This window comes from Mus musculus, chromosome 14, assembly GCF_000001635.26.
Source record: "Mus musculus strain C57BL/6J chromosome 14, GRCm38.p6 C57BL/6J".
NCBI classification, from domain to species: domain Eukaryota; kingdom Metazoa; phylum Chordata; class Mammalia; order Rodentia; family Muridae; genus Mus; species Mus musculus.
In genome coordinates, this window is record NC_000080.6 from 73,568,399 (window position 1) to 73,582,573 (window position 14,175).

Consider the following 14,175-nt stretch of genomic DNA (forward strand, 5'->3'; position numbering starts at 1 on the left):
TTCAGTATACTATTTCAGAAATGATCTAAAATAAGTGCTTAATCTTTTAAAGGGATAGACCTTTCATATGGTGAATAATGTTTTAGTTTTCAAATCTAGAAAAATCTATGTATGTGGAATGACTTAGTCTTAGACATTGTGGTAATGGGACTTCACTTAATAACACTTATTAAATAAAATACTGTCCTGGATGTGACTCCCTGCTTTCTGTGTAATAAAAGTGTTTTTCTTCTAGGATCAAAGGATGTTGTGATAAAGGCACAGGTTTTGGCTGGCGGCAGAGGAAAAGGAACATTTACAAGTGGCCTCAAAGGAGGAGTGAAGATTGTTTTCTCGTAAGTAATAGTTTCTTAAAGAAAAATTATTTAAATTATCAGATTGTTGAAAACACTGAGCGTTACCTGTGGTGTAGATTTTTTTCAATTGGAGAAGAGAAGAATTTGAATTTTTTTTCTTATTGTAGTCCAGAAGAAGCAAAAGCTGTTTCCTCACAGATGATTGGGCAAAAATTGATTACCAAGCAAACTGGAGAAAAGGGCAGAATATGCAATCAAGTTTTGGTCTGTGAGCGCAAATATCCCAGGAGAGAATACTACTTTGCAATAACAATGGAGAGGTCATTTCAAGTGAGTACTTGTAGACAGGACACATCAGGATTTACATCTGACTGTCAGTTTCAGAGGTTGAGCATTATATACATGAGGAATAAGACGTATTATCCATTACTCACAGAGAATTTGTCAGGTTTGAAAAATAATATGGTAGAATTTGACATGTAATATAGTTTCTAAAAAGCGATAGGGGAATTCCACTGTAATACGTTTCATGGGGTTTTCAAATGATTAATTCTTTAGACGTACCTTAAATCTCTGGAAATTGTATTTGGGTTAATGGACAGAGAAAATTAGTTCTTTGCATTGTAAAGTAGTCTTACCAAAGAAGAAAGAATAAACCAAAAAATAGCATCCTGTTCTTTTTCTGCTTCTAGGTTTATTTTACTTTACTGTTTTGTTTATGTTTCATGTTTGACTTGTTTATTGGTGTGGTGGAAGGTGATGATGAGTGTAAATGATGCAGCCATAAGGGAACGAGGGATTTCAAGGAGCTTTAGTCCTGCTTTGTTCCCATTATGGAACCAACATTTTAGCATTGAACATAGCATCCGCTTCAGTACATACCCGGTGTACTGAAGATACAGTGTATAGAGGGCTGCTTGGGATGTTACTAGCTTCTTGTTTGAAGCAAACTATTCATGTTTGAATTGGTATAGAAAATTATTATTGTGTGCTTTAGAGTAACAAAATTTAAAGATCATAAGATAGTTTTCTATATAACAGCTTTAAAAAACAGTATTCTTCTATATTGTGATACTTGCCCTCCCACAGTTAAAATCTTCAGTAATAAAAGTATCTTATGATTTTTTTTTTTTGGTTTTTCGAGACAGGGTTTCTCTGTATAGCCCTGGCTGTCCTGGAACTCACTTTGTAGACCAGGCTGGCCTCAAACTCAGAAATCCACCTGCCTCTGCCTCCTGAGTGCTGGGATTAAAGGCGTGCGCCACCATGCCCGGCTGTATCTTAAGATTTTTAATTCTTATTAAGGAGTATTTCTTGAGATATAACACTAGGTGGTAGCAAAGCCCCACTTGGTATGATTTTTAAAAGTATTCCTTTTTTCTGTATGGTATAATTGAGCTTTGTAAATGATTTCAGCAATTATCCCACAATAGTCTAAGCACAAAGATTGGCAGAAGTTGTGTTTCATGTATTGACTTGGTTTTTGTACACATTCTTTTCTCACTTGGTATACATCAGTACCTATCACCCTGTTAGTTATGTAAATGTCTGGACAAAGCAAGAGAGACTAGTTCTTTTTATTTTGTTAAGTTGATGAGTGTGTGTGTTCATGTGTGGGTGTGTGCACACACGCACAGGTGTACATGGGATACATGTGCCCATGGGCTATATGGAGACCAGCAAGCTCCCAGGACCCACCTGTCTCCACTTGCAACGGGTTACAGGGCTCCTTGTTGTGTCCAGACTTCTTTCTTTTTTTAAAAATGTGGTTTGCATCAGTGTAATAGTAACAAAAGGAGCCCTGGAAGCCTGGCACAGCCCAAGTGACCTCAAACTCGAGTGTCCTGCCTTCCTGCCTGCTCCCTCAGTGCTAAGGTTATATGCAGGCACAGCCACACCTAGCCATGGCGTTGCTCTGGGCTTTGGTAGGAACACGTGAGAATCCTTGAGCAGGCATGTCTGTGAACTCATGTGTCAGACTGACAGACATCACCTTACCTTCACTAGCACTTCGTGAGATGTGACATTTGCCTACTGCCGTTTGGTATTGACTTTGCCCTGAGAAAACAGAATTCATCAGATGGCCTTTGTTAAAGACTTTTTTTTTTTTTTTTAAGATTTATTTATTTTCTGTATGTGAGTACACTGTCGATGTCTTCAGACACACCAGAAGAGGGCATCAGATCCCATTACAGATAGTTGTGAGCCACCATGTGGTTGCTGGGAATTGAACTCAGGACCTCTGGAAGGGCAGTCAGTGCTCTTAACTTTAGCTGAGCCATCTCTCCAGCCCAATAGATCTTTATTTTATACTTTAAATTCAAACTTATTTTAAGACAAGGATTCTTGAGGGACAAAGAACTTAGGTTTATGAAAGTAAAAATAACATTATTAGTGTAAATATATACTCATTCATTCATTTAGTTTTTTGAGACGGTTTTTCCGTGTAGCCCTGACTGTCCTGGAATTCACTCTGTACGTCAGGCTGGTCTCTAGTTGAGATTCACCAGCCCCTGCTTCCTGAGTGCTGGGACAAAAGGCAGGCGCCACCACACCTGACTTGGGCACAGATCTGTGGGCTTCCTTCATCCTCTCTAGTTTGATAATTCCCCAGAACAATGTACAGACTATACTGAATGCTGTACCTAGTAATTACGCTTATTATCAGCCATGGGGCAAAGGTCACAAGCAGTCAGATAGAGACATACAGAGCAAGGCTGAGAGCTTCTTAGACATGAAGCTTTGTTTCCAGTAGTACCACATTAGTGATTTTTCTGTGTTGTGTTTTCATTGTCTTTGTGTCTCCTCTTCTCCCATCAAGCTGTCTGACAATATGCAGAACGCTGACAACCAGAAGGGGTCTCTCTCCAGGTTTCTGGAATCTAGAGGGTTTCTTACTTTTAAAAATTTTAAATTATGTTAAAATCAAATGACTCAAAGTTTACCATCTATGGATGCATGCACATATATCTAAAGTTTGCCATCTATGCATGCATATATATCTAAAGGTTATTGGACACTGATTTCTGGCACTGCCTTTTGTGAGTCAAGGTCTAGACTTGCCTTGAACTTGTTATGTAAAATGGGTTTTTTAGAATTTAGGGTGATCCTCCTGCCTTAGCGGTAAAATACTGGTATTATAAGCATGTGCCAACTCACACAGATTGATTGTAGAACTTTTTATTTTGCAAAATTGAAACTATATTTATTGAACACTTCACTTTTCTCTTAGCTAGGTGATGGCCGCCATTCTTTCTCAGAGTTTGGCTATTTAGATGCCTGTGTAAATGTAGCATTTGCATTTTTGTGACTTGCTTATTTCATTTTTCAAATGTCTTCATCTGTGATAAGTAATATATGACAGTACTTTTCTTTTTCTTCCCTTTTCCCTCCTTCCCTCTCTCCCTTCCCTGTCTCCCTCCTTTTCTCCGTCCTTCATTTTCAGTTCTTTTGACTACACACAAGCAAGATCACTGGATCATATGCCAGAATGGTTTCTGTTTTTCACCAACTTGTGCAGGGCTCCTAGTCTTTCATTTTCTTGCCAGTACTTATTTTCTAATTTTTTTGATAGTGGCTTTTTTAAAGGATATAAAATGATACCTCACTGTGGGTTATCAGATTTTTAAAATTACACTTAATATCATGTCTCTGTGTGTGTGTGTGTGTGTGTGTGTGTGTGTGAGCGTGTGTGTGTGTATGTGTGTGTGCATATCCATGCATGCCTAACTTCCTTCCACCTCGTGAATACTGGGTTTCGAACTCAGGTTGTCAGGCTTGGTAGTGCATGTCTTTACCTAGCGTGAGCATCATGCAGGTGCCTTATTGTGGTTCTGATTTATGCTTCTATAAAAATTGATGCCACTGAATCTTCTTACATGCTTGTTGTCCGTATGTATATCTTTTTAGGGAAATGCTATTCAGTACTTTGCCCATATTTTAATTTCCTTCTGTAGGTTGGCTTTCATTTTGTCTGACTATTTCCTTTGCTGTGCAGAAGTTTTCAAGCTTAATACAATCACACTTGTTACAACCTTTGTTCCTTATGTTTTTGGTATGATTTGTAAGAAATCATTGCCACACTCATATCATAAAACTTTCCTCTGTATTTGCTCCAGGGCATATGTTAGGGTCTTCAATTTGTTTTATAGTTTCAGGACATATGTTTGGGTCTGCAATTCATTTTGAATTAATTTTTCTCTCTTGACTTAATGTAATTTTATTCTTCTGCATCTAAATATCTCCTTCCCATTACATGTAAAAAAGACAGTATCATTTACCCTTTGTGTATTGTGGCTATTGCTGCTTATCATGTGACTCTATGATGTATGAGAGATTGTTTGGGCCTGATAATGCTAGTCCGTTGGTCTTTATGGCTAGTATCATACTATCTTTCTTGAGACAGGGTCTATTTATGTAGCTTAGTCTCTGTCCTCCTGCCTCAGGCTCCCAATGCTATGATTTCAGACATGTGCTTCCATGCTTGGCTTCATACTGTTTTGATCATTAGAGTTTTGTGGTAATATTTTGAAATCAGGAAAGATGAGGTTCCCAGCCTTTGATTTCTCAAGACTGTTTTGCCCATTATGACTGAGCTTGCAAATGAATTGAAAGATGGAGGGAGAAGAGGAGAAAGAAGACCCTAGGCATTGGTGTTTTAGTAGGAATTCCATTGAGCCTGTGGGTTGCTTGGGTTAGTAGGAACGTTTACACTTCCTCTCACCTCTTGGGCCAGTCAGTATCTTTCCATATTTTGTGTGTCTTCAGTTTCTTTCAGCAATGTGTTATAACTTTTAGTGCATAAAAGTCATTGGCTATGTTTAGTATTATGTGTTGTTCAGGTTGGTGCTGTTACAGAGGCACTTTCGGCCTCTTCAGGGTGTTTATTTTAGTGTATCGAAATAAAACAGATATTTTTTTTTGCCTGCTAATTTTGTATCGAATTTTGCTAAAATTATTTTAGTTTTGTATGTGTGTGCAATTCTTGGGTTTTCTATGAGAATGATCATCTTATCTCTATAGAGGCAATTTTATTTTTAATTTTCACCTTTGGGTGCTTTTACCCCCCTCCCCCTTTTCTTTTTCTTGCCTGGTTGTAAGACAGGTAAGGACTATAGGCAGGTACTCCTTAAAGTGTTACTCAGTGAAAGCATGTCTTCAACAGTTTTTCAATAAATATCAGATTAATTCAAAGGCAGAGATGTGTACCAGGTAGGAGCTCCTTATGCCCACTCCATGTTAAAAACTAGTGAGGTTCAAGAATGCCAAAGGAAGGGGGAGTTGTTACCAAGAAAAATTTCTTCTGAAAACACAAAATAAGCCTTCAGTAACTCACAGTATCACCTCAGCTACCAAAGAAATCTGTTAAAAGAAAAGAAAAGCATTTGCTTGTAGTGGATTAAAAAGTCACTAAATCTGGAGGCCACACAGATGAGCAGTCAGTCCATATCAGCGTCCATGAGTTGATAAGGGCAAGAAGCATGACAGCATGCAGGCAGGCAGACATGCTGCTGCAGCTGAGTCCATCCAGCCGAAGGAGGAAGGAGACTGTATTACACTGGGTGGAGCTTGAGCATAGACCTCAAAGCCCGCCTCCACAGTGACACACTTCCTCCACAAGGCCACACCTCTTAATAGTGGCCTCCCACTCTCTATGGGCCAAGCATTTACACACTTGAGCTTCGGGGGCCATACGTATTCACACCACCACAGCATTCATATGTATCTGGGTGCTGTAGGCTTGTATGCCTATGTGTAGATGCATGCATGTGTCGGCTATACATACGGAGGTCAGAGGGTAACGTCTAGGGAGTTATTTCTTTCCTTAAATCCTATGGATTCTGGGGACTGAAGTCTGGTTGATGGCCTTGGCAGCAAGCGCTGTGACCACCTGAGTCATCTCACTGGCCTCATAAGCAGTTCTTCATGTAGGCATGATCATTTAAAAAGGATTTGATTTTGTTGCCCACTGATAAGTTTCTCTTGTCCCAGACTTGTGCTTTATTGCTGACTTAAACACTTGAAGTTCAAACTGTTACCAGTTGTTTGATTGGCATCCTTTCTCTCTACCTGGATAGAAATTTTGAGTAGGCTTGGAGAAACTTTTCTAGAGTTAGTGGTCCCTAGTCCTTGAGTGTTCAAGGCCCCAGAGCTCTATTTTACAACGTAGAGGGTTGTTATATCTCCAAGCCCTGAGTACTTGGGGTCTATTGCATCAGGCTTTAGAAGGCAGAAACCTAAGGCTGTGCTTATTGCTTTGGGCTTTAACTACCAGTGGCCTCAGTACTGGGCAGCTACTGTAGTCCTTGGCTCCCGGCTGCAATCGATGGTATGACTGGCAGCCGCAGGCATGCCTACTGGTGTTAAAGCTCCGGGGAGGGATGGAGTTGTGACCTGCTTTTTCTATAGTAGCTAGTGTTATACTTCTTGGATTTAGTGTGTCATGATTCTTAACATGGCCGCTTCCTGGGACGCTCTGGTGACTGGGCCCACAGTGTCCGTCTCGTCCGTCCTTCTTTACCTTTGGATTGCTAGTTTCTTCACCTTCCATCTACTTTCCCTGGGTTTCGTTGTTTGTGCTGAAAAAGTATAACATAAAAGCAAAATCCTCGGCCTTTAGGCCAAGGCTTGAGAATGTGACCTCTGTGGCTCAATGCTCCAAGGTATGCTAATCTTAAAACAGATAGCGACATTCCTCCACCCACCCGCTTTCTGGGTTCAAGTGTTCATTCAAAGAAAGTCACCCTGACCCACCCTGACCATTGCTGGAATCCGCTATGCAAATGTGCTATTGTTAGGGGCTCTTAGAAACTGTCTTGCGAAATAACCCCCACAATTACCAGGTATTACTTGTGACTCTTGTGACTTTGCACTTCCTTGTGACTCTTAACTGGTATTTTTGGTATTTTCCAACAATGCCCTCCCTACCTCCTTGAGTTGTGCTTTCTTCCTTTAAATACCCCCTTACCCAGCTATTCCAGGCGCCATGGTCCTCTACCCCTGAGTGGTGTATGACTGTGGGCCTGAGAGCACTCTTGAAATAAAAAGTCCTCTTGCAGTTTGCAGCAAGACCGTTTCTCGTGAGTGATTTGGGGTGTCGCCTCTCCTGAGTCAGAACGTGGGGGAGTCCTCACGTTGTGGGTCTTTCAGTGTCACCATTTGCTAGGTTTTCTGTTTCTGCTGATTTTGTTGTTGTTTGAGTTGCTCTTCCCTCCCATTTAGTACACTTGAGAGTTTGTTAATGTTCATCTTCTAACTGTCTAATTCCTTTTTTGTTTTGTTTTTTGTTTTTTAAGACAGGGTTTCTCTGCGTAGCCCTGGCTGTCCTGGAACTCACTCTGTAGACCAGACTGGCCTTGAACTCAGAAATCCGCCTGCCTCTGCCTCCCGAGTGCTGGGATTAAAGGCGTGCGCCACCAAGCTTTCTTAATTTTTCCCCAGTGTTCTAAAGTCACCGTCACACTGTCACTAAATGGCCATCTTATGTTTTAGAATGTTGCTGTTGGTGAAGTTTTTTTTCTGGATGCTTAGAGCAGCCCTTGTCTGAGGCATTCTGACTGCTGCCCCTTCCTTTTCAGTTGGAAGCAGTTAAAAGCAGTCTGTGCCTTAGAATCTCTAACAGCAGTTCAGGTGACCTCTGAGAGAAAGGATTGAAGGGCTAGGAGGTAGACAGTTTACCTGATAGGCAGAAAGATAGGGAGACAGGCTGTGGCCAGGTAAAATAAAGATGGTGAATTTCCAATATGGCTCCCTCCTTGTTCTCCTGAACTGAGATAAAAGCCAGCAGCTTCACTCACACTAAGGCCTTGTGTGTATTTTTCCTGCCAATAGGGCCCCTGCTGATGGGCTGACTCAGCAAGTTCAAGGCCAGATTACACAGTAGCTGTGGGCCAATTAGCCCTCTTGTCCTTTAACTGACCAACTTTAAATTAGAGGAGGTAGAGCCTACACATACTTTAAAACCTCCCAGCCTTAGAAAAGAAACTGCTTTGCCAAGGCCTTTTTCTTGCTGTCTACTGTGTATATGTTTCCTTACTTTCAATAAAAAGCCTTTCTTCAACTGTAATCACCCCCCCCCCCATTATCCCTATTTCTTTTAGTTCATGTAAGTTCTACTAGTAACTTTTTTTTTTTTTTTTTTTTTTTTTGGTTCCTTGTGATATAAATCAAATCCTGCGCTGGTGCTTTTTCTCTGTCAGAGTGAGCCATGTGTGTCAGTCTGTGACTAGAGCACTAGTTTTCTGGTATCCCCACAGGCTTTCAGCTCATTTCTTGTCTCTGGCCACAGGTAGCCTGTCTGCTGTATTTGGAGTTAGAGAAATGAACTAGCACCCTGGACTACACCCTGAAAAGCCAGAATATTGACATATGTCACCTTTGTACTCCTTGGGGCAAAGGCTGTTTCCCCTTTAGTCCCAAACTGAATTGGGGTGGGGGTGGGTGGCCAATGCAGATGAAGTGAAATGGCTGAAATGGCTTTTCTTAGCAGTTAGTACACGCGTTGTTAGTGTTAACTGTTTCTGGGTGCAGTGACTCCTTGGTTGGCTTCTTGAATTTTCAGGCCTTTTCAACTGCATACTGGTGCTAGAACTTGATGCTTGTGGGAGGGGTTTTGGTTTCCTACTTTACTAATCTTGCTACTATCATCTAGAGTTTTTGGGGACTTCTTTGTTGCAGGAATGATTAAATTATTATCTCTGCAGTTGACTAAATTTTTAAATCTTTGTCTTCCACATGGTGTTATTCGGCTCAAAGCTGTGGCCCTCTGCTCACCTGATTGAGCGATGTACCATTGGCCAACTGACTCAGACACCATAACCAGAGCAACACTTATAAAAGAAAATATTTAATTGGGGCTGGCTTACAGTTTCAGAGATTCAGTCCATTATCATGGTGGGAGACATGGCAGTGTACAGGCAGATGTGGTGGTGGAGAAGGAGCAAGAAGTTCTACATCTTGATCTGCAAGCATCACAGGAGAGGCTATGAGCCACACTGGTTGTAACTTGAACATAGGAAACCTCATGTAACACACTTCCTCCGACAAGGCCACGCCTACTCCTGATAGTGCCACCCCTTGTGGGCCAAGCATTCAAACATTGAGTCTGCGGGGGTCATATGTATTCAAACAACCACACTTAGCATAAAGTGGGGTTCAGGACCTTTGAGTCCTTCCTTGACCATAAAGATGGCTGAAGACTTAAGTTACATATTACACTGGAACAAAGTCCAGCTAGACAATTCATTACCACACAGTATCTAACCACATGATAGAAAATATTTTTTTACTTAAATATGAGTTAACTTAAAAAATAAATTTCCTTTAGTTATTGTTTTATACCTTTAATTCCAGCACTTGGGAGGCAGAGGCAGGTGAGTTCAAGGCCAGCTTGGTCTACAGAGTGAGTTCCAGGACAGCCAGGGCTATACAGAGAAACCCTGTCTCGAAAAACCAAAAAAAAAAAAAAAAAAAAAAAAAAAAAAAGATTTGTATTTTTCAGTGAAGGGGGTCTAAACCATTATTTGAAATTACATTTTATGTTTGTTACTGAAATACTATAATGACATAAAAATACAGTGACTTTCTTTTTAAAATGTCACTGAAACTGGAGTGACAGGTGGTTGTTGGTGGTTGGGAGTGAAACTTGGGTCCTCTGAAGAGCAGCCATCTTAGCCACTGAGTCAGGTCTCTAGCTCTGATCTGTATTTTCTTATTATGTTAGCATCTCCTCTAGGCTCCACTCAAGAGTTACCTAGCAACAACTAGCATCTCCACCCACCAGGTAAATGCCAGGAGCCAGGCATGTAAGAAGATAGCTTCTCCCCCTCTCCTGCCCCCCACCCCAGTGTCCCTGGCTAGCCTCTTCCTCCCTTCCTCTCTCCTTTCTCTTTCTGTCCTCCTCTGTCCTCCTTTTTCTGCTCCTACCCCCTTTTCCAGGTCCCCTTCCCTTCCTCCCATAAACCTTCTGTCCCGTGGCTTGATTGTTCAGGGGACACCTTGGCTGGCCGCTGAGCTGCTCTTTCTGCTACATCGCACTACTGTTTTATAAAACACCACATTAATATGATTTTACTATTCTTACTGCCACTAGATTAGTTCTAGTCACACCAGATTAGCAAATCTACAAGATGTTTGTTTTGTAATTTTATTGATTTTTGGAGGAACTAAAAGTTCATGATTTAACTATTTGTACATAAGCCTTATTTTCTTACACTGTGTGTGTGGCAGTAGTCAGGGCTGTTCCTGCAGGGTGGTTTGTTTTGCTTACTTGCAGGAAGACTCGTAGCTCAGAAAACCTGTAAATTTTTCCTTAGATGGAAAATTTAAGCAATACTTTAATGTGTTTTTAGTTTTATGTATAAAAATGCGTAGGTTATATTTTGTATATTTGATTATATTTACTTATTTGGTATAGATGTGTGTATTTTATCTTTTTCCCTTGCAGGCAAGATGTCATTTTTATTTTCTGTTTCTGCTTCTTTTCTATTTTTCAGTTAAACATTTATAATGGTTAGTTATTGGAGATATTTTACATTGTCAAAGAAAATTGAAAATACAGTGTGGGAGCTGGATATGCCCAAATCTGACACTGCACAGATTAGTTTAAAATCATATTGAGTCTAAAATAAAGTTTGATGCTTTGTCTCCTTCCTCCCTTGTAGGGTCCTGTACTGATAGGAAGTGCACAAGGTGGTGTTAACATTGAAGATGTGGCTGCCGAGAACCCTGAAGCCATTGTAAAGGAGCCTATTGATATAGTGGAGGGCATCAAAAAGGAACAAGCCGTGACAGTATGTTACGCTCTGAAACAGCTTTACTTCTTAATTAGATAATTATAATACTTAAGATAGTTAACTTTGTAAAACACTAAACAATTTAGGTCAGTTTAATTTTTTATTTAAAATTGCAGTTTTTGAAAGTACAGTATTTTTAAGATCTTGAAAGTCTACAATAGTTTTCTTGAAGATTTCTGTGTTTCTTTAAAGCACAGGAATGCTTTTATGTAGGTTCCTGTGCCATTGCTGGATCTAGTACTGTTAACCGTGATTCCTTAAAGTCAGCTTATGTCCAGTCATTCTTAGTAGTACCCGGAATGTCTCAGTATTGTGGAAGTTGCCTGAGTCAAGATTGGTAGGATGTCCTTCACTGTGACTAGGTAATACGTCCCACACCAGTTTTTCTAATGTGTAGGTCTTTTCTCACTTTTTAATTTGTTTATTTATTGAAGAATCAGGGGTGATTATCAGTCATTGCTTTTCATAGTCTGAGATTAAATTCTCATTGAGTCATTTTAAATGTTCCCCGGCTCCCCTGTCAATTATATATAGTGCCAGAGATGCTGTCCTACAAGTACACTCAGTAACATCTGTGTATGGTTTCTGGCTTTCTGTTCTGTCCTTCCTCCCCTTCTGCCTGGCTTCTGCTCCTTCGAAACAAAACTGTAGAATTTAATACCTTGTATCTGAGTATTGCTTGATATTATTTTTAATGATGCTGTTGGATTAAATTATTTGGTTTATGTATAAAAATAAGCTAAATTGTTTGCTGTGGATATAAACACAGGCTCATCAGTAGCTGTGAGAAAACACTGTTAAAATAAGCTTAGTTATTGAAGTATAGCAACAGCAGGCCTGTGACTGATGTAAGGCCCACAGAGCAGAGGGGCTTCTCTAGTGAGACCCATAGCTTAATCAGATGAGTGGAATAAATATGCAAAAGTGACATGATTTATTATGAATTATATGAGAGTGATGACTAGAGAGGGAAGATAGCAGGAAGGAGGCATCTCTCAGTGCTGGGCAATGGCATAGTAGATTGGTGAAAATCATTTTGTAGTTCTCAAATATTTAAGTCTCTATAAAAAAATCTTTATGGTGAAATGGTACTCATTGTTGTATTAATTTTTTATTTATAAAGGCTTTTCACAAAAAGGCTTTTCACTCAATTCTATTTTTTGATCAGTGACTTTTATTTATTTATTTATTTAATTTTTTGCTATTTGGCTCTTTATATAAATCATATTCACCCTCAAAGGATTTAAGATTTTTCTGCTCCTGAAAATCAGGAGTGTATTGCAGCCTTTGATATTTGAAATAGAGGAGAGAATCCTTTGTAGTTTTTAAAGCAGACTCCTGTTCTGTATATCATTACTTCAAAATTTCTCAAGGAACTTTGAAATTGACTATTGTTTCAGGTAGGACAGCACTTGGTGGCAGAGCACGTGGCACGCGGGTAGGAGTTCCTAGGTTTAGGACCCAGCAGCAGCTCCACAGAGGGCTGTACACTTGCTTCACCGTAGAAAGTGCAACCTACATCTCCTGGCTTGTGACCTTGAAATTTGTTCTTTAAATTGTTCCATACATGTCTCTGATTCGGATTTCTGCTCACCTCTGTAACTCTTCTAGACAAGAGGCTCAACTGCCCGTGTCTTTGAAGCCTGTCAGAGTTGAGTTTAGAATGGATGAGACAGTATCCTTTGCCTCCCCTATTAGCCCAGTAGACATGCCTTGCATTACCTTCAAGGCAAAGTAGGGTACTTTAATAACTGGCTAGTGATTCGACCATTGAGATTATCAACCTTTTTAGATGTTGTTTTAATAAAATATAAGTCTTTTTCTTATCTGTATTGTTCCAGTTTTTAATATATGTGTTGCCAGAACGAGCACATAAGTCTCTTTTTCAGTTTAGGTTGACTGTTGATAGATTCAGTGAGGAAGCTATGAAGTGACCACTGGGACTGTGTTCTAGGCTAATGGCTAGCGCTTGATCTCCGAATCGTTTTCTGATTTGTAAAATAGGCATAACTCACACACTAAGATTTTGAAGTAGCAAGTTTTTTGTTGTTTAAACCTTTAGTAGCTGCTCTTCCAAGGATTTAACTATAGTTCTCGCTTATCTTTTTAAATGATAAAGTTTTTATTTGTAATATTTTAATGTTGATTAGATATATACAAGTTACAACTGAAAAAGACAAATTACTTTCAGCTTGCACAGAAGATGGGATTTCCTTCTAACATTGTGGACTCTGCAGCAGAAAACATGATCAAGCTTTATAATCTTTTTCTGAAGTATGATGCAACTATGGTAGAAATAAACCCAATGGTAGAAGATTCTGACGGAAAGGGTAAGGTACCTTCTTCTATCACATGATGCTGTGTGTCATCTGTTGTTCTTGTGTAGCAGTTCATCTTCTGATGAATTGAATGTGAGCAGATGTGAAATAAACCCATTCAAACACAGGAGCTGTGCTGCCTTATATAGTGAAGGACATCTAATCACAGTTTTCTGGTTGAATTGATAAAAATGATACAACTTGCAAATCCAAGTGAGCAATCACTCAGTCACATTCCAGGGGTTCAGTAGTCACCATAGTGGATTGGACAGAAATGGAGCATTTCCACCCAGGCAGAAGGTCTTGTGGGACAACACTTGGTTGGAGAAATAAGGGTTATGGCAAGAGTTAGCCAGTCTGGGAGAATTAGCCATCCAAGCCTCCATGCTTGGATCCTTTCTGTGAAAAGATGTGCTCAGACATGAATCCATTTCAGCATTTGGAGCCAGTAGAGAAGAAGGGTAGTTTGCTTGTCTTTTATTACGGTGAAGAGACACTATAACCATGGCAACAGCTTACACAATAGCCTCTCTTAGGACTTCATGCAGGGACACCCTGACACATGCGTGACCTTAGTGCCTTTCCTTAGAGGGAGATTCCATAATCCCTTTCTTCTATTCTTGACTCTAAAGCCAGAACCATGTGGATGAAGCTGCCAAGTCCTGCTGCTTGCTCAGGCTGGAACATGGTCCCGTTCAGCTTCATCTTCACCAACTTTCTGTTTTCTATGATTTCCTTCACTGCCTCAGGTTGTCTGTCCTGAATCTT

The 14,175-nt window shown here is 40.0% G+C and overlaps 1 protein-coding gene across 3 annotated transcripts in view; it reads left to right on the forward strand.

Moving 5' to 3' along the window:
- The window catches only part of Sucla2 (succinate-Coenzyme A ligase, ADP-forming, beta subunit), a 43,359-nt gene that overhangs the window by 15,613 nt on the left and 13,571 nt on the right, over positions 1 to 14,175 (forward strand). For all 3 annotated transcript variants that reach the window (NM_011506.4, NM_001361638.1, XM_006518757.3), the window contains 4 exons: positions 236 to 335; positions 464 to 626; positions 10,958 to 11,086; positions 13,281 to 13,419. In NM_011506.4, coding sequence (NP_035636.1) covers positions 236 to 335; positions 464 to 626; positions 10,958 to 11,086; positions 13,281 to 13,419 — 531 coding nt within the window. The remainder of the gene's footprint in view (positions 1 to 235; positions 336 to 463; positions 627 to 10,957; positions 11,087 to 13,280; positions 13,420 to 14,175) is intronic.